The sequence below is a fragment of the Thunnus thynnus genome, chromosome 17 (assembly GCF_963924715.1).
Source record: "Thunnus thynnus chromosome 17, fThuThy2.1, whole genome shotgun sequence".
NCBI lineage: Eukaryota > Metazoa > Chordata > Actinopteri > Scombriformes > Scombridae > Thunnus > Thunnus thynnus.
In genome coordinates this window covers 7936532-7960455 of record NC_089533.1, presented here as the reverse complement: position 1 = coordinate 7960455, position 23924 = coordinate 7936532, and the positions used below count along the sequence as shown (strand labels likewise).

Genomic DNA, 23924 nt, shown 5'->3' with positions numbered 1-23924 from the left:
TAAACAGTCCTCTGGGTCTTTTTTTATTATTATTATTTTATCAATCAAGGATTTCAGTTGTGCGTGTGCGCGCGCCGTGGCGTGTCTGGTTTGGAGAGGAGACCCAGACACGCCGCCGCGCGCCTGCCCAGACAGCGGCCTGAATGCCTGGGATGAGCGCGGGACGTTAGTGTGCGCGCAGGAGCTTGGCCGGGCCACGTAGCGGGGCTGAGGACGCCGGTGCGCAGGTATCTCCGCAGCCCATAACGCACATCAATAAATAATCTCGCACATTTTGCACAAATGGAGCATTAGCGTTGCCCTCTTTTAAATGCACACACGCGTATGTAAGAAGAAGAAGGACGAACGAGGAGGCGAAGTGCGCGTGCGACCCTGAATCTGTGCAACTCTGATTGCACAAACGCAAGAAGAAGAAGAAGAGGAGGAGGAGGAGGAGGTCGCTCTCGACGGAGGTAAGCCAGCAAACCGACAACAAAATGTTGCTATGTAACTTAATTTTATGCACTTACATGTATGACAAGCGTGACAGCTGCCGGGGAAAGCACATACGGGTCGCCGGTAGCCGGTGGCCGAAGCTACGGTGAGAATTGTCCGTGTGGCTCCGCTAGCACTGACTTTGTGACAGTGTCGAGTTGAGTGGGTTTGTCAGTACAGCAGTCTGGGTTTTGTTAGGAAAGCGGTGCTTTTCATTGTGCACGACAAGATAGATACACCGATAAGAAAGCGTGACATCGGCTTTTCATCTAGCTTCATGTGGGTCCGATAACTGCCGCACTTTCTCATAGAAGCGCAGTGTCGACATTTAAGTGTTAACGTTAATGCTAAATATCTGACGTTAATGTTAGCTGTAAGCTAACTAGCCCCAATCTGGGCGGGTTGGGGTTAAAAAAAAGTGAAAGTCCTGCATCTGTTGTAAGCTAATACATGTCAGCAAAGACTAGGGTTAAGATGGTATGGCTTGTGCAAGGTGATATGACTGTTCTTCAGGTTGAGTAACCTTAACTGTACAAAAATATCTACTGGCTGCACCTTGAGCTAATGTAGCCAAGTTAGCTTGTCATGTGTGTGCAGGTTAGTACCTATGGAGTATTGCTAGCAAGCTAAGTAGCCCGAAGTTGGCCAGGCCTGCAGTGTTAGAGCTGTTCGGTGTGCAATGTTGCCTTTTTGTTTTAACTCTTTATTTGCTTTATAAACATTACAGCCATAACTACAAGGTCTTGTAGCCGAAATGATTGCCCTCTGCTAGATGTAGCCCTGTAGGACCAGAAAGTAGCTGCTGCATCATATCTCGCCATACTTCCCAAAATTATGTATAGTGGTGGTTTCGCACCTTGTATCCTCGTATGTCAGAAATAGAAAGCTTATTGGGCCCCAGTTCTTCCTAGTCATAGATTTCATTACATACTTGGCATCACTTGGCAAAGTGCTGAAGCTGGTAACTTTGGGATTTGTTTGTGTTTCAATCATGTTTTATCTAAATGTATCTACAGACGAAATCTGATTTTTAAGCTAAAGAGCCCGTTTTATTTCCTCTTCTTTGGAATAGAGATATCCCGGTAGTGAAGTGTGGGCTCTGTCATCTGTCAGTCTTGGCTGTCAGTGTTTCTCAGTGTGAAGTGATGACAATTACAGATGCTTGGTATTGGGGAGTTGTGTGACATAATACGTTTCTGTGATACCTCAGATGACTTATCCCAGACCAAAAACACTAGGCGCTGCTCTATGACCTGATTTTTGGACATGAGGGCCAAATACCTACAGAGGCACGGAGAACCCCTGCAGTGCACCACACAGTGAGCTGGTTAAGGTCTTATGAGTTTGGACAGAGTGAGGAATGTGAACCCTCACACGGTCCTCTACAAGCTGCAAAAAGGAAAGCTCATTAAAGTCTAGACTTGAGAGGGAGCATGGATTTGAGGAGCACTGCTGCATAATAAGAAGTAAACGTGACGCATTTTGACTGCTTCAGAGGTCTCATCTGCTTTACTGTCACAGTTCAGCCAAGCACTTGTGAACACTTGCACTATTTAATGCTGTTGGTTTTAAGTTGTTGTGTAGTGCCTACGCAGTAAAGCTCCCATCCTGTGTCATTCAAATCTTAAGCCACAGTAGCATCTATCCGGTGTTTACTGGCTTTGTGGTTTACCCTATATGAAATGAGTTTTTGGTTTCACTTCATGTCTCTGAAGCTTGATTGAGGAAGGATATAAATTGGTTATTGTTGAATAGACTTTGATTTCTTGGCAAGTTTTGCTCACCATTAGTAATGCTTTGGATTACTGAAATGGGCTGTCAGAGAGACATTCATTGATGCACTTTTTTTTTCTTTTTTGTCAGGGTGCAAAGTTCATATTTGAAAGCCGTCCAAACTGAAAAAAGGCAGTCACAAATGATCATCATTCCAATAAGTTTGACCTCCCGATCTGAGAAGGTGATTGTGTAGACTAATTACCCATGATATTGAGAAGTCTTTGCTCTACTTGATTCCCACATCAAAGGGCTACATTATTTCACTCTGAGTGAAACTCTGAAATGACTCATCATTGATAATGATAAGCAAGTGGAGGGATTTTACTCAATATGAGTTACATAACTACACTGTATTTGTTTATTCGCACATGTGCCGGGTTTTTTTAACAGTTTTTGGCAGTGACTTTAGCACCTTCTGATATATTCTTTCAAGCTCTCAAACATTTATTTTAAGGCATGTCCTTAAAAGAAAATGAAAACCGATGATTGCATGTTAAGTCAGGTTCAGGCAGTGGTTTCTCATGCAATTTATATTCCTCTGTCATCCAGACGCAGGATAATCTATTAGGCTTTGTGTCTAAGACAGCCATGTGAGTTGAGTTGCTCCGTTCAGTGCTCAGCTCGCCCTCCCCGTGTGGTCTTAATGCTCTCAGAGCTGCTGTCCAATTCTCAGAAAGGATCAGAGTCAGCATGCACAGGAAGACAGGTGCGTCAATGTGTGGATCGTCAAATTCTACATAAATTACTTTCAAATATGCTTGCAAAACGGAAAGAGCATAGAGAAATGAATGTCTGGCTTTTATAAATGTATGTAAGACATATTTTGTTGCATTTAATTCAACTCACATATGCCTTGATTCTGGCATGCTTTTTTTTTTTTGTTGTTGTAATCTAGCAAGATGAAGTGACAGGAGGAGCAAGAAGATTAGTTTATGGGTTACTGAGAGAGGTTCTAGCAATTAATAGGGAATCTATCTGGCAAAAACTCAAGTTCAGATTTAGCTTTTAGATACACAACTTATTCAAATATATGGAGCATTAAAAAAAAAGATGAGTGACGAACAAAGTCAAATATGATAGCGAGTAAAATCAATCTAAGTCTCCTAAGAAAGCTCTTTTCTTAGCTTTAAAAAGTGTATCTGTCGTTTGGAATAGTGCAGCGTCTGTTCTGTTTAAACTAATAGTAATAAGACCCGCACTAATGGTAAAACATGAATGAAACAATACTTTGTAGGTGACATAAAAGGGGGGGAAATATTTACTTTGTTGTGGCTGAGCCTAAGAGAAATAATTATCATTAATAACTGTGATTGCTTTCGTCAAAATAGAGTTATCGTGTTTGCCATAATTGCGTAGCTCTGTACTCAACATGTCTCGTTATCCCCTCCTTTACACCCTCTCTTGTTATTTTTTCTTGCTCTCTAACGAACCTTTCATGTTAATCATGACTGTAGATTAAAAATTAGAACAAACAAAGTGGTTGCCGTTGTTGGGGTGGGTGGTGTTTGAATATGAAAGTCTCTCTTGGCCTCTTTATGTTTTCTTTGTAGACTGCGGGGCGTTGTTTGATAAAAGAAATGAAGCATAAGATGTTTGTGAAGACACAGAGGCGAGGATGTTTGCTGTCTCCAAGAAAGGAAATGTGTTTTTTGTTTCTTTCTCAGGGAGGTTTTCTAGTGAACAACCCGCCCTGCTGCATACTCATTATGGCAAGGAGGGCGTAAGGTTGTCCGAGGTCAACCAACTGTCAGTACCATATGCAAAGGTCAGGAACAAACAACCGCCACAAAAACAAGGAGCCCATGAGAAAATAGATTTCTCTGTTTTAATACTGTCTTTTACATCTTGATATTACTGTAGGTGGCAAACTGCACAGTGCTTTGGCTTCAATGAAAAGTTGAAATACAGTTTCCTGTGGTTGCATTTGCAATACATGCTCCTGAGTTGTGGTTACACTATGGTGCAGTCAATGGGGAGGTGTGTGCAAGTTGGTATGTGTTGTTTAAAACTAAAGACAATCTTGTATTTAATCAGTGCTTTTCCATGAAAGGTAGTATGGGTTTGTGTTTCTAGAAAGTATCATTTTATGTTAATTATACTAAATGTTATACAGTTAAGGTAAAAAAAGTACTGTGGTTTAAAAAAGTTTTTGAGTGGAGCAGTTTTTGAATATTATTTAAATTCAAAATTTAAGTTTTAAGATTGTAGAGGATGTACACTGACTTAAAGACTTCTCTGTGTGTTATGTCATAGCTTAAGTAAACAATGTCTGCGTTATATTTTATAGTTAGGTGTTTAAATTATAGTTTGGGAATATATATATAGAATATTTAGTATTTGAAATTGAATCCACATTCATTTGTGAAAGCTGTGGTTTTAACTCCTACACGCAACACTGAAACGTTTGTGGGCAAATGTGGTGCACAGTGTTGAAAACTCGACAATATGGCTGTAGTTTCAGTTCACAGACTCTCTAGTGACACAGAGCGGAAGAGCACCTTTTATCTCATCTGTATTTCTTTCTCTCTCTCCGTATCTCACCTCATAGGTAATGCACTGTAAATGGCTCTTCAAGCAAGACACAGAAGTTCTTACAGCAGTTCCACGTCAGACGTTCAGTTTGTCTTTACCTGCGCTGCAGTTTGAAGACGCTGGCACCCTGCCGGGCCGCAGCCTTCAGAGAAACCGAATCTGAGAGCTTCCCACATCTCATAATAACTCGAGAGGAATTTAGTTTCAAATGTTCAGCATCAAAGACACTGAGCCTTTGATTTTTGCCGTCTGATTTTTAAGTTTATGGAACAAAACCTGGAACAGATTGTATGTCTTTCCAACTTCATTTCCTACCTTGGACAGCATGGATGCTCTCTTTGAATCAGGTTGACTATATTTCACCTCATCCCCTCCTTCCTGTCTCTTCAGTAGAAGGAGGGTGGGGGATTGGTGAGGCTCCCCTACCCCTCCTTGTAGAGTGGGCGAGTCTACCTAGGCACCATAACAGTTGCTCATTTCTGTTGCCTTGAGCTCCCACCAACTCCATCCCTCCATTCCCTCTCCCTCTTCATGAAATCCTGCCAGAGCCTCAAGGAAGAGGTTTCCGTCCCTAGCCTTGGCGGGATGTCACAGGAGGAAGGACGCAGGGCACAGGTGTCCCAGTCCTATTTTCACCCCCCTAACCCAGATCTGGACCTGACGGGCAAGCTTCATAGGAGGGAGGTAGGTGGCAAGCCCTATTCTGTGTTAGTGGACAATAAAATGGCAACCAAGACATCTATGGGAGATGTGAACATTGGTCTGTTGCCCACTCAGCATGTGACTCAACAGCAGCATCAGCAGTATTTCAGAGAGGGAGGAGCAGGGCAGGAGTTGGGCACACAGGGTTCCCAGGCCGGCAACGAGGGCACCTCCGATGACACTGAAGACGATGATGAAGATGAGGAAGAAGAGGGTGAGGAGGAGGGCTTCAAGCGCGAGCAGATCATCGTCGAAGTTAACCTGAACAATCAGACCCTTCACGTATCCAAGGGGGACAACAAAACTGGAACCACAGCGGAAGACTCAGAGAGAGCCGGCAGTGACGAGGATGACGACGAGGAGGATGAGGAGGAGGAAGAGGAGGAGGAGGAAGAGGACAGCCCCGATGAAGAGGAGGAGGAAGACGACGAGGAAGAAGAGATTGAAAGTCGAAGAACAAGGTCAAAGAGGGCCCGTCGGTGCGCTAGTAGCACAGCAGCTCCCAGCCAGCCGCGGAGGAAAAGCCTCCGAACAGCTCTGAGCACCACCACCGCCGGGATGACCACCAGGGGGCGACGGACGCGCATAGAGCCTCCAAAGAGCAAGCGCAGATCGGCAAGGTCAGCCCCATCGTCTGCCGGTTCCACGACCACGACGGCGGGAGGGAAAGCAGACGTGGAGGAGAAGGAGATGCTGGCGTGTGAAAAGTGCCCCCGAGTGTTCAACACGCGCTGGTATCTGGAGAAGCACATGAATGTCACACACAGAAGAATGCAGATCTGTGACAAGTGTGGCAAAAAGTTTGTCCTGGAGAGTGAGCTGGCCTTACACCAGCAGACTGACTGTGAGAAGAACATCCAGGTAAACAAAATCTCACCACACGTTCACCACACCTTCAATCATATCACTGTAATTACTCTCGCAACCACACATTTTATGCTGAAAGGTAGACGAGCGTCTTTCCAGGGTTTACTGTATTGTTGCATAAGATGTTTAGATAAATTTAGCTGCCCAGAAAAATGTACTTTTAGATTAATTTGGGTGCTTTCATGCTATGATGTTTAAGTGTAGTATTTTTTTTTTACAGGGCACAGCCAACATTTAAAAACATACAACTGTATTTCCTGTTATGTTTGTGCTTGATATAAAATTTTGATAACGAGACTGTGGTGTAAGTGTGAGATAAAGTTAGTTTTGTTTCTGGGCAACAAAACCTGTGCACTCAGCACATTATATGTCTGTAACCAAAATAATAATTAATACAGTAATTAATCTTTTCTAGCTGTAAATAATAATAATAATAATTATTATTGCTTCACATCAGGAAAACTAATTATATCAAGAATTTAATAGACTGAAAAATGAAAACAGACCCTCTAAAAATGCCAACATGTAGAAAACGTTGTCTGTTGTTATTGATGATATTTCATAAGTGGTTCCAATGTGGTTTCACTTCTCTAAAAATGAAAGATGGCAAATCCACATTAATGCCCAAGGGTCTTATGGGGGTTTTGATGCGCTTAATTTAGCCCCATGTTCTGCTCAGCTTGATTTGCATCTTAAGTTACTTTTATGAAGAAAGTATCGACACCCTTTGCCTATCTAGTCAAACCAAATAAAGCCACGTAGTAAAACCTCTGAAATGTCTTGCTGCTGCCAAACTCTTGTTATTCTGCATTATTAATAACTTAACAACACATCAAAATAGAGTTGCAGTTGTTAGTCTTTGTTATAATATTCACTCCTTTTTATAATATCTGTTGAGAAAAGCAGGTTTCCTTAAAGATGTGCATTCAATCTCCAGTAAAATCACTTATTAATCAAAGCAAATACATAATGTTAGACTTAATAGATTTATTCATATTTTATTCTCAACACTGAATCACAGTGAATGTTATGAGGCTTTTTTGATACTTTAATAGGAGAGGTTGTCTACATACTGAAATTTGAAGCTCTCAAAAGTTTTATTTGTTGCAGAAACAGGCTATATGTAGTATATACAGACAGGAAATGACAATTCTGTCTACAATTAGGAGACAATTTTGTAAATACAGAAAAAACACATAATATCCTAAAGAGAGGACTGTAACCTCTGAAGAACACATGTGAAACACATTACTCTATAGTAGTCCATTTCAATCAGGCAAGTATATCGACACTGAAAAGTCTCCTAGGTTTGTTGATCTGGAGAAAAAACATCTCTGTGTGAAACATTTAGGATTTATAGATTGAACACTGTGTCACTCGGTGGTTTAAATAAGGAAAGTCTTTTTATAAAACAATATAAATACAAAATGTTATTTCCTTTTATTCGCTCTTTGATGATATGTCTCCCCCTGCTGCCAGTGAATTTCCAGACCACTCACTGATTTTTTTTTTTTTTTGATTTTTTTTCCCCCTCGTATAATCTTTACATTGCACACATTTTACATATATATTTCAAGAAATGTAAAACAAAAAAAATAGGAAAAACATGTTTCACATATGTCCTCTGTATAGGACATTATGTGTTTTATCTGTACATAGATAATTGATGTTTAGATATTCATCTAAATTTATTATTAATTGCATATCTGTATTCAGCCTTTTTACTCATACGCCCCAGAATCATCTCTGATGCAGCCAAATGTTTTTTTTTTTAGAATTTTTACAAAATAATTTGAACGGGGATCATCTGTTATCTAGTGCTTTGACTGAGATTACATCCTGTTTACTATATAGTGAACTGTATTTCCTGTTTGCCATTTTATGGTCTGAATTGAGTGGGAAATGCGTGCTCTAAATATTTCCCTCAAAATTATCTCAATTTACTGCTCACTGTAAACAGCTGAGTGTGTTATATAGGGAATACTTTATGATTGAAACATAAATACTCATGTATCTGACATCTGATTAGTCAATTTGTTGGTAAAAACTATATCATGACAAGAAAAGACCATATTAAAACAAATCAGACAAGGACCAGTCAAGTTTAGGATACAAGAAATGCTTATGAAATAAAATTCAAAAAAACAAAAACCTTCAGACTACAGTAAGGTTATTTTAAAAATAAGTGTGTGTGAGATAAAAGTGCTGGTGAGACCACCAACAGGCCTGTGGCAGTTCTGAAAGAGTCCACACAACTGTTTCCCTGCTGTCTCACCAGTTGCTGCTTTATAGAACTGGAAAAGGGAAAGACACTAAAAAGCTCACATGATAGCTCGGCCAATATTTGCTTGAAGGCATGTTGAAGATTTTAAAACAAAGCAGAAGATTCTTTGATCTGACGACACCAAAATCGAGCTTTTTGGTCGTCATATCAAATGCTCGGGTGTTTATTTGTTGGTGGCAGCACGATGCTGCGGGGATGCTTCTCTGCAACAAGCCCACAAGATAACTGCTGAAGAATGAGACATAAAGCCAAAGCTAGACAAGAGTCCAAACTTGAGAATTTATGCAGTTTTTTGAAGAAATTTTGAGGAAAAAATAGTGTAAAAGTCAATACAGACTGGTCCACACAGACTTTTTTCTTCTAATCAGTGTCTTAATTACATCCACTGTGATCCAGTTTCACAGAACAAAGCATGACAAGGTCCAAGAGGGATCAATACTTTTTCATAAGCACTGTACTGAATTAATCAAGAATCACAGTGATAAGTGAATTAGTCAATTGTTTGTTTTTCTTTCTTAATGGGAACTAAACTGTTCGGTCTCATGACTGCCGTCAAAAGCACTTCAGGAAACTGGATCCATTGTGTTTTTTTTTTTCTCCAGCAGAGGGAGCTGGAGTGTAATGAGACAATTAAAGTATTGCAAATGGGAACCATCAAGTTTTGTTGCTCATGATATTTATCAACAACAACAACAACAACAACAGCTTAATTTCAGTGTTTTTTCTTTACTTTTTTTTTCCAGTGTGTCTCCTGCAACAAGTCTTTTAAGAAGCTGTGGTCACTGCACGAGCACATTAAGATCGTGCACGGCTATGCGGAGAAGAAGTTCTCATGTGAAATCTGTGAGAAGAAGTTCTACACTATGGCTCACGTCCGTAAGCACATGGTTGGTAAGTGGATGAGCTCGTTTACACAGTTCCTGTTGAGCCGCATAGCTCTACTATCTCACAGTAGGGATGTGAGCCACCACATAGCTCTCAATTCAATGTTTCATAATGTATATATCTCTCATGGTGTATTACTTGACTTTACCAGTTTCTCTTGAAGGTGCTTTGTGTGTAAACTAATGTATCATAGTTGTTAAACTGCATAAGTCGAGAAGTTTATTCCCTTTTATTTTACATGTGGAGAGTCAAAGCTAACCACAGGTTGTCTTTTGGGGGGTAATAAAGTTAACACTGTGTCTACAGATTGGTAAAAATATCATCCAGTTCCAGTCTAGTTTAGTACATCATCCCTGCGTAGTAGCCTTCTTTCCTGTATACTCAATTATTCCATTTGAAATAAGGATATGAACTAATCTGGTGTACACTGTTGTCTCATGATTGTTTTTCCTGTGTCTTTCATCTTTCCAACTATCCGTTTCCCCCCCCCCCACCCAAACACAGCTCACACCAAGGACATGCCGTTTACCTGTGAGACATGTGGGAAGTCATTTAAACGCAGCATGTCTTTAAAAGTTCATTCTCTGCAGCATTCTGGAGAGAAGCCCTTCCGTTGTGAGGTAAGATAATCGTGTGCGCGGCCCTGTTCAGACATGATATTTTGTATTCAGATAGATCAAGAGAGGAGCGAGATCTCTAGTCGAGACAGATTTGCAGCTCGCAACAGGCATCAGAATGTGACATAATTGCAGCGAGACTCACAACTTGAGATCAGATTTTGACTTTTTGATCATGTTGACTTAATCAGTTGAAACTAAGATCAATGCTGCACAGATAAAATACACTACTGCTAGGCTACACAGCTGGAGAACAGGATCGTCTCACCTGACAAGGACTAAAAAAAACCTTCACCAAGGCAAAACCACTACAACAGTATTTGGGAGGTTTGTGCATTTGTGTTTACACTGTGCTACGCAGTGCGAATGCGGTACATAACATCCCTGACAAATTCTAAATATGGCTTTAAAAGTCACCTATAAATCCATGCTGACCTGTATTTGGTGCCGTCCACTTGTTATTAGGTCCCCCTAAAATAAATTTTAGCTCTACATGGGGCTTGTTCTCCCCTTTTTTGTTTCCATTACCTCCTCACACGTTGCTGCTGTCGAAGTATGTGTTGCCGTGTTAAAGGTCATTCACGTAACACAGAGGGAGAGAGACTGAGCCCTTTTTTACCGTGACAGCTCCCAGACAGATACTATGCATTTCTCCAGCAGCCTAAATTCCACAGTTGACTGATGAGTTTTTCTCCCCGCAGTCATTGTTTAATTTACTTTCATGCTCCCAACGCCCATCAATCTGCACTTGAACAAATATGTGTGAATCTGAACAATGTTGACATACAGGAGATATTTTCATAAACGCACACACATACACACACACACGCCTAAAAGTCATCATCTTTGTTGATTGTTTTGTCTACCAGTCTTTTATAACGTGTTTGTTTTGAGCTGAATTCAGTACGGTTGGTTGTTGTGACTGAAGGTTACAGTCTTGATGAATTTGCCCTTGTACGCCTCAAAAGAAGCCCGGAGGTAGTTTTCACTCATTAGTTTGAGCAGAGGAGCATCTGTGCTTATGTGGTTTGTGACCAACCAAAAATAGCCAGTTTTATTCAGTCGCTGTCTTTTTTAGAGGGGAACCATGTCTTTTGAACATTCATTTGACTGTTATGTCACCTGGTTTAAATAGAGAGCCTACAGTCAAACCATGTCAAATATTAGCAAACCACACATACATAATGTTCGCCAATTAACTAGAACATCAAATAAATGTAGAACAAAATGTTCCTGTGTTTTTGGAGCTTTAACCGACTCCTGTTCATGGATGCATTTTGTCACGTTGTGTATCAAGATTTTCCATTTATTTCTGCTCAACAGTGTTAGTTTATTATCTTATCCGTGTCTAAACTCATGAATTCAGAGGAAGTTGACAGATGGGGGTGCTTTACTCCCACCCGAGGCTTTTTAACGGTCCAACCACTTGACTGGACGGCACACAGAGAACATGTGTGTATGGGTGGAGCCGCTCTAATTAAATGCTTGAGGCCATCCTACACTGTAATATGTGATTACATGCTTATTAGAGGAGTATGCGATGTATAGGCCATTCTCCTCAGTGGTCTTACATTGAAGTACCAGATGAAAAGCACTAGATTTTTTTTTTTTTTTTAGAGCTGGTGTTCCTGAGACGTTTATTTAGCCAGGTGGTGTCATTGAAACTTCAGGAAAAGACCTAAACCAAGAAAGCCTCATAATGCAAACATACAGCGTGGTTACATGCACCCAAATAATCTGGTTATTGTTGGCTTGCTTGCTGCTGTAACCTGAATTCTGAAATGTCTTGTGCATATAAATGAGAAACTGATTCATTTATCCGATTAAATGTTTAAAGAAATCTGGTTAATATGGTTAGATTTCTGGAAAAACCTGATTTCTTGGCTATATATAGAATTATACTGGGCTTTGCTCCCTCATATGCATAAATGTTTAAATCATGTCATTGAAATGGATGTGTTTGCGTTCCTCACTTCCTGCCTAACCTGACTTGCTCCAGTAACCTGGCTTCTCACATACATGTAAAGTAGTCCATGTAGAGTGACAACAGTGTCATACATCTGTGAAAAAAAAGACCACATAACTCCTACACATGTACTTTTTTTTATGCCTCTGTGTTGTTGACAGCCATAGCCGGAGGCGTTATGTTTTCGTGTTGTCTGTCCGTCTGTCTCATTCTTGTGAGAGCAATATCTCAGGAACGCCTTGAGGGAATATCTTCAAATTTGGCACAGATGTCTACTTAGACTCAAAGATGAACTGATTAGAATTCGGTGGTGAAAGGTCAAGGTCACAGTGACCTCACAAAACATGTTTTTGGCCACAACTCAAGAATTCAAACACTAATTATGACGTTATGAAGTTTCACACAAATGTCTAATAGGATAAAATGATGAAGTGATGATATTTTATACCCAAATAACCTCTAACTGAAGACAGACATGTCAATATAATGATAACTTGCCAGAAAATACACTTAATACCTTTTTATTTAATTCCTTCAAAGCCTTCACTACAAATACTATGAGTTTGTACAGACTGGTACAAACTGCAACTTGACTGGTTGGCAGAGGCATACAACTGGGAGGCAGTATTCCTCCCAGTTGTATGTTCCTGTTTGAACTCTGAAAAGAAAACACAGACTGTGAGTCAATCTCGCTGTCAAAGGAAACATTTCAGGTTTAAACCACTGTCAACAAGTTAGCAAGATTCGACAGAGGACAAGGGATTATGTGTAAGATCCTTAGCCCAATTCAGTTTGTGTGCATGTACGTGTGTGCGTGGGTGTTTTTGTGTGCATGCCTGTGTACTGACCTGGTGTTTGCATGTTATCTGAAAGCCTTTGTTGTCTCCGCTGCAGAACTGTGACGAGCGGTTCCAATACAAGTACCAGCTGCGCTCCCACATGAGCATTCACATCGGACACAAGCAGTTCATGTGCCAATGGTGCGGCAAAGACTTCAACATGAAACAGTATTTCGATGAGCACATGAAAACACACACAGGTGAGAAATGACATGTTTGCCTCTCCAGTTGTACTGAAACTCACACAGACCGATTGTGGCAGTGTGTGTCTTTTTCTCTATTGTTATGGCCATTTTTGACCCCAGGAACCTTTCAGGGATCTCAGGAACATTTTTTTGCAGGCTTTGCAGCTTTTGAAGGGAACTCAGGAGCTCCAGCTGTTCAGTCGGCCATTTTTTTAAATCTTTTATTAACCTACTTTGCTTGATCTTCACAGTTCTTCAGATAGAAAAATGTGAGTAGGAATGCCTAAATGACTTTGTGGCACATTCTGAAATATTTTAAAACAAAAAGTTTGCCAAAAAAACATGTTCCCAGTCATTCAGTCCGTCAGCCAGTCTCCATACACTCCCTAAAAAAAGAAAGAAACGGGATGTTGCCAGGATGAACATTACAGTGGAAGAAGCACAGGGACTTCGCCCAGTTTTTGTAATGAGAGGGACCTTCAACATCAAGAGGAGCCTTGTATATATTGTGGCTTTTAATGACTACCCAGACACATGCTGAACTACATCCCTCTGATTTTCTGTCCCTGCTGCATTGCTATTTCTAAAACCAAACTCAGCAGAGCAGCCTGTACATCTTTCACTGTTTTTCTCCAGCCGTGCCTGTCGTGGGCGGACACACTGCTTGCTCTTCAGTTGGCCCTCACATTTCTATTTGCGATGTGTAATTACGCTACCATTTCCACTCGCTGCTGCTATTCAATTTAGCCTCCTGTAAGAGGAGACACACCCAGCTGTGCCCCGAAATAGGCCGTACACATGTTAAACACAAACTCTCAACGTTCGCTTCGCTGCACACAGATTCTTTCGTAAATTCTTGCGAGCGTAATGTAACAGTTACAGAAGACTAGCACATTAGCTGTCACCTTTTGATATTCACTCGGTTTGGAGGAGCTTCACACATAACATGCCAGAATAAGGCATTTGGAGAGCCCTTCAGCAGCCTGTTAATAGATGACTGTGTGGGTGGTAGCAGGCACATTCAGTGGCTCCACGGAGGGAGGTTAATGAGAGCGGCATTCCAACGGAGCGTCTGTTGTTCACTTTCACATCTCCTCTCCTCAAAGTGTGAATTGTAATAGCTTCCTGCGGAGTGGGTGGGTTGACAGCGAAGACCCTCAATTCAAGATGGTAATTTATTAGCATTTTTTTGGCCAGCAAAGGTCTGTCACCGACTGACTGACTGAGCGATGAACACCGTTGGTACGGCTTCATCGGTTGCCTCGGCCCAGTGTTGCCACTTCCTGGATCCATCGTTTTAAATGAAAAGCCCACAGTCCAGCCATATACTAGGTTTTGATCTAGTCTTGTTGAAATAGAACTTACTGGAAGAGAGTTTACTTTAGCATTTGGAGAGCTGTAATCAGTTGATTTATTTTACATTTTGAAACCATCACATTTGACTACAAAAGATTTGAGTCTGACACATCATATTGTTTTCTCTCCGCAGCTGCAATCTTTTTTTTGTTAATTGATAAGTGTCCCTGTCTCCGTCAGACATCAGTCTTTTTATTTTCTGAATCTGTGCAGGAGAGAAGCCTTTCATTTGTGAGATCTGCGGGAAGAGCTTCACCAGCCGGCCCAACATGAAGCGCCACCGTCGCACCCACACCGGGGAGAAGCCCTATCCCTGCGAGGTGTGCGGCCAGCGCTTCCGCTTCTCCAACATGCTCAAAGCACACAAAGAGAAGTGCTTCCGGGTCACCAGCCCTGTGGTTCTGCAGACCAGCGGCCCACCTGTGCCTGTCCGCATCTTTGCCAACACCTTCTCCTCCTCCTCCTCCTCCTCTTCCGGACCCGGCCCCTCAGCCGCCACCCCAGCCACCACCTCAGCACCCCTGGGCCTCAGCCCGTCAGGAGGACCCATGCCTCCGCGAGGTCCCGTGGGACACACGTTCTCCCACGTGCAGCTTCACTCAACCCCCTCTCACCATCACCCCCACCCCCCGACAACCCAGCAACACCTCTCAAACACACCCCAACACGCCCCACCTCACCCCCACCACCACCTGGCCGCACCCCCAGTCTCCCATCTGCCCCCTCCCCCGGCCCTTTTCAAGAGTGAGCCCCTAAACCACTGCGGGCACGAGGACAGCGGCTACCTGCACCACATGGCCCCACCTGACAAGGGTCCCGGAGCCCCACAACACCACTGAACTGTGCTCCGAGTCTGCAGACCCACACCAAACCGCGCCTTGTTCCTCCTTTTCCCGTAGTCCTGCCTCAGTCTCTCTAAGTTGCAAGGCCCCTAATGAAAGGGTGCTCCTCTCGAACAGATTTAAATAAGTCAAGCTAAACATACACACTTGTGTATATGTGAAAGATTCAAACTAATACGCCCTGAGTGCACACAGTATTTAAGTAAGAAACTTAAAAACCCTGGTCAACTGACAAAGATTTTACAACCTCTAGAATTTTTTTTTTCTTGAACATTTTCTTAGGAAATATACACAAAATTATTCCTCCTGTGAGTTCTCTATCTGTACGTTAATGGGTGTAAAGTATCTCCTTTTCATCAAAAGCTGCTGATGGAAGTCGATGTATGTATTACCTGGGCTTCGTCGATCATCAAAGATCAGTGTCATTGAACTTTCCTCTTAATGTCAAGTTGACTTGTGGTTGCACATTGGTCAGGACTTTTGCTTTATGTGCAGGGTCCTCCCCATAGCAATACTCAAACTGTCCTCCTTGTTGTACTGCAGAGCTGGGGGCCACACAGAAATGTTTTAATGAATGTTGTAACTGGTTCTACCTGAGCCTTCCTCTGTCCTAAGGCCAAGGATGTGGCTTTCTGTCAGAGGGGCGGCAGCAGTAGTGCGAGACGCAGTGCCATAGGTTACAGTACGGAGGGGAGGGGGGGAGGGGAGGGGTTGTAAAGGACATTAAGAAAAAGAAGGTTTTGTAAATGGTTAGTTGAATCTAGACATGGTCTTAGATTCTTATCATGGTTAAATGGTGCTTTCCATTCCAGTACATGAGATATTTCTTAATTTTGCTTATCCATTCGATTTTCAAAAGTGTAATATTACAAAATAACAATGTATTGTGTCGTACAGAACATGTCTTGCCAGCCTGGTTTTTCTACAAAGGGGTTTGAGGTTTGGCTACATATTTTGTGATTTAAGAAACTCAAGTCATGCAGGACATGCTCTAGGCACTCACACCCTCACACTTACTCAAGCACACACTCACACACAAAAGACAAAGACCATATGGTCACTGATTTACTTACTGTGATCAGTGCAACCTCAGCTTTCAGTACTGTTGGTCAATAGATGCTTTTAGATAACAGATGACTGTCAAATACTGCCACTGTGAGGGGCCAGACACATGGCCCCATCAGGATTTACCCCACCTCCCTTCGCTGCTGTCGAAACGATACGGGTTACCATGTTAAAGGTCATTTGACATACACAGTATACACACCTGGGACCTTTTTCATCACAGTTCTTAACAGGCAATTATGCATATTCCTCTCAGCCTATATTCCACTGTTTGGTGTGGGGAGTTGTTGTAATGTAAAGTTTAGATTTTTTGACTTACTCCGTTCTGACATACTTTGATCCACACAGGCAAACGAGTGTCTAAAACCTGATGAATGTTGCCTAACGCAGAATGATGGCTGATGAGTCATTCATGTTTGTTTTTGGTTTTTTTTTTTTTATATTCTCTGATAATTTGCTCAGTTTTAAGCTAATGAATGGTTCTGTAGTATAGATATACTGTTGTTAGTATATAGAACTGTCAGGATAAAAAAGCAGTGGTCATAAAAAAAAAAAACTTCTAATACTTGGAACTCTTTATATAGATAAGCATACATGTGATCAAGTCAGCGCAAGAAAATTACATTTATAAATGTAATAGCCGATGGTGTGAATGTTATTTGTCTAAAGAAGCAGAACTGGTTGGCAAGTACTTGGCATGAATTTGGGGTTGCTTGGTTGTTAGCCCTTCACCCAGTCTGACTGTGTTTAGGAGCAACATTAAGCTATGTGTGTGTGTGTGTGTGTGTGTGTGAGTGTGTGTGAGAGTGTGAGAGCGGACAGTATGTGTGCATGTATTAGTCTCTACCTAACTGTCTGGTTGTCCCCAGTGCTCTTGTACCAAAAGCTGCTTTTACACAGCGTGCCCCCAATATATTTTGTATTTTGGGGGATAATATCTGAAGATGAGATGGACAATAGCAGTAAATTTTAACATACATGACCCTCCTTCTACCGTTTTAAACGTATTCAGTCTGAAGTGGTTAATCTCAGTAGTTTTAGGATGTCACTTCTTTGATTTTTTTTGAGACCTGCAATTATCCTGCCATTTCTGTGGGTCTTAATGCCGCTGCGTTATTTTTCTTATCATCTTGTTCCCCCCTCGGGTTCACTGTTGTTTTTTTGCTTCAGCATTTTGCAGTATGGATCTTTGTCTTGTCTTTTTTTTTTTTTTTTTTTTTTTTTTTTTTTTTTAAAGCCTTTTTCATTTGTGTGTATTCTCTGCACTTTACTGCTGCGTGGGTGAGGCGCAGGGAAGGGAGGGACTGACAATGCATTGTGGAACAGAGTGCAGTTGTGGCTGCATGGGGGAAAGGGTGGAGGTGATTACTTTGAGTGGATGTTTTTTAGGCAAGGAAAGGAGGAGAATCCCCGGGTGGAGGCGGGGTAGTGTGGAAGGGACCATAGCAAACGAAGGACATTTCTTTTACTATGTGTGTAAATTATATTTCCTATTTTTTAAAAGAAATACAACTTTTGCTCCGACATGGACCTTTCCCCTCAAAAGTGGAAAATATTTTCTTCCTGCTTTGGCGACTTTACACTAGCCCCTCCAAGCTGTGTCTGAAATACATTCTTCTGTTATGTTTGCTCATGGAGTTTTCCTCTCTGTCATGTCCTCTTTTTTTGTCTTTGAAAAGTTTGCCGGATGGTTCTCCTCCTCCTTTCTTTGTTATATAGAATGCACTTTCTACTAAAAATTCTTGGCTAGTTAAGAAAAAAAAATAACATTGTATATTCTTTAAAGATGTTTTAAAAATCAATATACTTTTTCCCCTTTGTATTTCTAACCACTTAATGTAGCATTGCGTATTTTATTATTGTATCTGGTACAAAATGTGCAGCTTTATAATGTCCTGGTTTGTCTTTTTTTGTATGTTATCTGGAGATTGAGGAGAAGTGAAAAAGTTGGGCCTTTTTTGATAATGTACATTTAACTGACTGCTAACTTTGAGAAGTAAAAACAAGTAGCCATGATTATCACATATTTCTGTGCCTCTCTTTATCTTCAAATGCTGTTGGTTTACAAGGTAATCAAAAGGATTGTGCACGACATATTTCTGAAAGTAGGTCACAGGGTTCATTTTCAGGTAGCCTTTCACAGCGAGCTTTGTTGAAAAGCTTTATTTTCAGCTGACTCTTGTAACTGCACAGACTTCCGTGATTTGCGATTATTTAAGGGTCACAGGGTTCTTGGCGTTGCTGCTGGCTACACATGACAAGTTTAGCAGCTGATTCTTTGTTTTTTTTAAAGTTTTTTTATTTGAAAAGGGAAGTTTAAGTTCACTTCTTTGTTACCGCCCTCTCGCCCCTCCCCCCCAGCAGCATTTGTTTTTGCAGATGACCCAAAAAAAGCCTTGCAGTAGGTTTTATTGTCCTCAGGGGCTGTGACCTTGACCACCAGTAACCTCAGTCAGGGATTCTCAAGTTAGATAAAGGTTTAACCTAAACATGTACCTTTTTAAATGATCGGCTGCATAATAGAGAAAGTATCTATCACATATATCACATCAAGAGCCGAGGAAAAACAGGATTTTGCACCCTTTTGTCTCAGTAATTCCAACTCAATCAGCTTTATTCATCCATTAACAGAGTGCGCCTCCTCTAAAGACATATTAAGACATTCACTGATGCTAGAATACCTCCTAAAACGCTGTGTGCCCTCTTTTACCATAGGTGATTTAAGTGGTGCACCAATGAGTCACATAATCCTATACGGTAGCTGAGCAGGCCCATGGGTAGAGAAAAGTGTGAGTGACTCACTGATGGCGAGTGGGTGGTCAGGTACCCAGGCTCACTTCACCAGCAGAGGAGATAATAACACACCGTCTGTACATCTCTATTCCCATTTGGGTTTGAAAATAGTCAGCCACCCCAGCTGTTAGTCATTAGGCCTCGCGGTGTAGAAGAGGGAGGGAGGGCTGCGTCTGTCAGCAGGCAGATAAGGAGAGGAGGGTTTCATGTCGTGTTTTTCAGGCGTGTATTTGCTACTCTGAGAAAAAAAAAAAGTTGCTGTGCGGTTCATTAATCACAGCGTATTTGCAAGGCTTTATTTAGACCACTGTCTTGTGGAGAAACAGCATAAACTCCCTCGCTGTTGCTCGTACACAAAAACAACAGTGTTTTCACTTTTTTAAACGGATTACTTTTGATGTTATTTTATTCCAATCAACCCCTTAAATGTGATGCAGCTTTATCCTGATTTCCAGTGTCTCCCTAACAATAGAGGAGGTCAAGCACATACAGCTCCACAGTGTTTTTCCACTGTGCTTACTGTGACACTGACCCAAATCCAGATCATCCTGTTGTGAAGGAAGGTGTCTTTTAACTATGAGTTTAGTTTGTCTGGGCGGTGATAAGCATTCAAAACTGTATGAAAGGATTTTTTTTTCATACTTTTAGCTCTGTTGGAGCTTTTAGGCCAAATGAACAGGATTTGCAGATTTCACCTCGGGGTTTTCTTGGAGCTGTCACAACCAGAAGTGTTTGTTCTCCCAGGCGTCTGTAAATGCTCCACTGGAGAGCAGGTGAGTAGCCTACAGTATGTACATGAGTTTGTAATCTAAGCCTTGAGGTACAGATCATTACCGTAGAACAAGTCCAGACGCACAGCATACATAGAGCCACGGATATATTCAACAAACAGAATATTTACTTTCTCATTTTTTTCTTCCTTGCTTCCCCTCCCACAGTTTCCCCCCTCAACCCTCCTTCTCACCCCCTCTTTCTCTCTGTGTCTCATGAACGCGCCCGGTAGGCTGCTATTAAATGGGCGGACTTGTAGGCGCGGTCACGTCTGCAGCGGCGCCGGTGGTTTTGACTGTCACATAAAAGTACGCTTCACACCGGCTGACCGGCGGATCTCTGCTTCTACTCTCTGTGCGACCGGATCGGACCTGGACGACGTCGGGAATCAGAACCAACACCGGTGATACATTTATGCGTTTTTCTGCAAAAAAAAATATAAAAAACCTCCAAATTTGTGAGAGTTCAATCTTGAAACTCGAATGCATGCAGACGCTCAGCTGCTGCTGCTGTTGATGTTGTTTTTTTGTTTTTTTTGAGGAAGTAGGTTAGTTTAGCAATAGGCAGATAAGGTTGGACAAGTTGTTTTCAAGACTTACCTGATAATCAGTGTTGGACATTTAAATTGTTCCCTAGCACACTTAAAATAACTCCATGGTATTCAATTGTTGTAAATAGGACTTTAAATGTGTTTTCTACTTCAAGGCAGATGTTAAATAATAGGCTATGTAAATCAGATAATATACATTGGATTTTTTGATGTTTTTTAGACATATTGTTATTTTTATCTCCATTTAAGTAATATTTCTGAATGTCTCCACAATGTTCCAGTATGGAGCAATATGACTCAGTCATCTCTCTTTTTTTGTACATAGTAATTAAGTTATTTTGAGGGCTCTCTGTGGAACCTTGTGTGAGACCTTTAGCTCGGAAAAGCATGATGCTGTTACAAACCGCTGTCTCATACAACATTCATTGTGTTTTTCCCTCCCATGCAGACAAAACCAGCCTCACAGCTTGAGGACGCCTGGTTGGGTTATGCGCCACATGACACCGGCGCACTTCCACTGCTGACAACGACCATCAAAGGTATGCAGGCGGAACTCAGACACCCTGTGAGAAGCTTTTCAAAGCTGTCCTGCCTTGTGTCGTTGATTTAATTTGCTCGCTTGCTTGCAGGATCTGCATGATGGACTCAAGTTGCCAGTTCATTCAGATCCGGATATAATTAACTTCTAGTTTTTACTACAGCAGGATGATCCCTCTCCTCTTCTTCACTTCCTACCCTTGTAGAAAGTCAAACCTATGAGATGCTGCCTCCCCTGGGTTGAAAATGCTGCTGGTTGGCTGCTATCTGCTTTCTTTTAGGTCTTTCTCACACCTTCCTCTAATCATATACAGATTATGATATTATGTCTTATCTCAAATCTATATGTGATTCTGTTCTCGCCCCCCTTTCTTCGTCTATTTATGCATTAATGTTTCCCAGAAGCCATCCTCCGTAGCCTCCACCTCACCGTGGCCTGCCTTGCGTGGGATGCTGGAGAGTGGCAGAGCAGGAGAAGAGATTTGATGCCACTTGGCAACAGTAAAAAGAGGTGTCGCATAGTCAGTCATGGGGGATTCAATCTTCAACTGCTGTTATGTCCCACCCCATCCTCCAGGCGAGGAGGAACCCCCCAGATCCAGACGCTCGGAGATCATGGCCTCCAATTCGGCGCACATCTCCTCCGACAAGCGCTTCATCATCTTCTTTGACTTCGATGAGACCATCGTGGATGAAACCAGCGACGACATGGTGGTGCAGGCCGCCCCGGGTCAGCACCTCCCGGAATGGCTGAAGGACACCTACCAACCGGGCCGCTACAACGAGTACATGCAGCGCGTACTGGCCTACCTGGCGGAGCAGGGCGTCACCGAGAGCCACATACGCACCATCATGGAGAAGATACCCGCCACCCCCGGCATGCTCATGCTCTTCCAGTTCCTCCGCACCCGACCCCCGCAGGACTTTGAGGTGGTGCTGGTGTCAGACGCCAACACCTTCTTCATCGAGTCCTGGTTGCGCCGCGTCGGAGCGCGTCAGCTCTTCCACCGGATCTTCACCAACCCGGCCACCTTCAACAAGGACGGGCGGCTGGTGTTGCGGCCCTTCCACTCCCACGACTGCCCGCGGTGCCCAGACAACATGTGCAAGCAGGTGGTCGTCAGGGACTATGTGGCCCGCAGGACGCAGGAGCGGGGCCGCCCATATCAGAGGGTCTTCTACGTGGGAGACGGAGCCAACGACTTCTGCCCGGCTCTCTCCTTGGGGCCCCGGGACGTGGCCTTCCCGCGACGGGACTTCCCCATGCACCGGCTGATCACGGAGACCCATGAGGCCATGCCCGGGGAGTTCAAGGCCGTCACGGTGCCCTGGGCCAACGCGGAGGATGTGGTGCAGCGGCTGAGGAAGCTGGTGGCAGAGTAGAGGGGTCACACACACAGAAAGAGACAAAGAGGGGGACAATAGAGACACTTTTAGTCATATTCTCAGGAAAAAATAGTCCCAAACTAATGTTTAAGGCAATAAAATCATTTGATAGGCCTACTGTCTGTGTATCTATCTGGGGCCCAGCCTGCACGTGCCTCGCCTCTCTCACGCTTTGGTCCGGAGGTCACAAAAACAGAGGCAGCAGGTTAATGATTAGAGAGACCTGCCACTGTCACTCAAAGTGACAAATCTTATGTGTTGTTATTCAGAATCATTTAGAAGTGAAGGATTTAACTATAAAGTTTGAGGGCATTTGCATAATAAATCTCCTTCAATGGGATATTCAGCTATTTATCTTAATAGTTTAAGTGGGTCAGCAGGGAAGTAATAGCAATATATTAAAATGTTATGGACAATTATTACGACCAGTATCCTCTATCAAATATCAATCTATAAGTTTGTTTGTTTGTTTGTTTTTCTCCACACACCGCACTTTTTAAATATTAAATTATAGCCTCAGTAAATGGAATCAAAGCAATGGGCATTTTAATAGATCTACAATATGACCAAACAGTATTTTTATCAACATGCTTCTCAGAGAATATATGTCTAATATAGAAATGTATTACTAGCCTATGTCTTAAGACAGTGTTTGTTTGTTTGTTTGTTTGTTTGTTGAACTTGTTTATTTTGTCTTTACTGTGTAGGCCAGACCTACTGAAGAACATATTTACACCAGCAGGAATAAAGCCATCAACTGAAACCCTGCCTGTCTCTGATTTTATTATAAAACATCCTCAAAGAATGATTCATAACCAATCCTCCTGATAACATGCTGGCTCATGTGACCTTGTATTTGAAAATCAGTATTAAAAAAAACTAGTGGGTGTGTTTGAAGAAATGTATTTCCTTCAAACACTTAGGTCTATAGATTAGAACATTTTAAGCAAAGGAAGTTCTTAGCATAGCTACCCTGCACACGCTTTGATTTAAAACCCTATGAAAAAGAAAACAATTAAACAAGCTTTTAAAACAGTTAAATTTGTTTTTTCACAGTTTTAACTCAATTCTAGTAGATAAGTTTCGGTTTCTGCAAAGACTAATACTTAATACACTGTAAAACCACATCAAAGATTTGCTTTGTATTTAAATATGTATAAATCATTAATTTAGCATTATTTACTGTGGTTTAATTTCATAGAGTTGTTCTGAAGCATACAGGGCTTATCAGTTAAAATACTATTATAAATATACACAAACAGGCCTAATCTGAACAGACGTTTCCATTTGAATTTAGTATTAAACTGTTTTATTTAATAAATACTCGTATTATCATGAGTGAAGGTTCAGTGCCCCCCAGTGGTCGCAGTATGTAACTGTGTATTTTCAATAGTTTCTATTGATGCATTTATTTCAGGACCCCAGCAGGGCAATTTCTGAGTCGAAATACCAAGATTACAGTATCCATAGTATTATGATTTGAGCCATTAGGTGCAA

General features: G+C 41.9%; 2 protein-coding genes across 8 annotated transcripts; both read left to right on the top strand.

Moving 5' to 3' along the window:
• Positions 1 to 143: 143 nt before the first annotated feature.
• On the top strand, positions 144 to 20357 carry znf652 (zinc finger protein 652). Of its 6 annotated transcripts, XM_067615658.1 has the most exons (9): positions 624 to 753; positions 2338 to 2431; positions 2800 to 2956; positions 3915 to 4015; positions 4799 to 6345; positions 9379 to 9526; positions 10025 to 10140; positions 12998 to 13142; positions 14697 to 20357. In XM_067615658.1, the coding sequence occupies exons 5-9, from the start codon at positions 5314 to 5316 to the stop codon at positions 15320 to 15322; spliced, it is 2067 nt and encodes a 688-aa protein (XP_067471759.1). In that variant the 5' UTR covers positions 624 to 753; positions 2338 to 2431; positions 2800 to 2956; positions 3915 to 4015; positions 4799 to 5313; the 3' UTR covers positions 15323 to 20357. The 6 variants fall into 6 exon arrangements, 5 of the variants coding, with proteins under 5 accessions (XP_067471761.1, XP_067471758.1, XP_067471762.1 ...); XR_010932104.1 differs by lacking the exons at positions 624 to 753; positions 2338 to 2431; positions 2800 to 2956; positions 3915 to 4015 and adding an exon at positions 144 to 452 and having other exon boundaries at positions 14697 to 19956; positions 20122 to 20357; XM_067615660.1 differs by lacking the exons at positions 624 to 753; positions 2338 to 2431; positions 2800 to 2956 and adding an exon at positions 144 to 452.
• phospho1 (phosphoethanolamine/phosphocholine phosphatase 1) lies at positions 20203 to 23190 on the top strand. 2 transcript variants are annotated; one of them, XM_067615663.1, is made up of 3 exons: positions 20203 to 20357; positions 20953 to 21043; positions 21619 to 23190. In XM_067615663.1, exon 3 carries the CDS (start codon positions 21657 to 21659, stop codon positions 22422 to 22424), a length of 768 nt encoding a protein of 255 aa, XP_067471764.1. In that variant the 5' UTR covers positions 20203 to 20357; positions 20953 to 21043; positions 21619 to 21656; the 3' UTR covers positions 22425 to 23190. The 2 variants fall into 2 exon arrangements, with proteins under 2 accessions (XP_067471764.1, XP_067471763.1); XM_067615662.1 differs by lacking the exons at positions 20203 to 20357; positions 20953 to 21043 and having other exon boundaries at positions 21484 to 23190.
• The last annotated feature ends 734 nt before the right edge of the window (positions 23191 to 23924 follow it).

What these genes read in the sequence shown, in the direction of transcription:
- phospho1 (XM_067615662.1), top strand. Translation starts at nt 21,570, where the DNA reads ATGGGGGATTCAATCTTCAACTGCTGTTATGTCCCACCCCATCCTCCA.
- znf652 (XM_067615657.1), top strand. Translation starts at nt 5,314, where the DNA reads ATGAAATCCTGCCAGAGCCTCAAGGAAGAGGTTTCCGTCCCTAGCCTT. An exon ending in ACTGTGAGAAGAACATCCAG is followed by an intron (nt 6,346 to 9,378) that starts GTAAACAAAATC and finishes TTTTTTTTCCAG; the next exon opens with TGTGTCTCCTGCAACAAGTC. An exon ending in AGAAGCCCTTCCGTTGTGAG is followed by an intron (nt 10,141 to 12,997) that starts GTAAGATAATCG and finishes TCTCCGCTGCAG; the next exon opens with AACTGTGACGAGCGGTTCCA.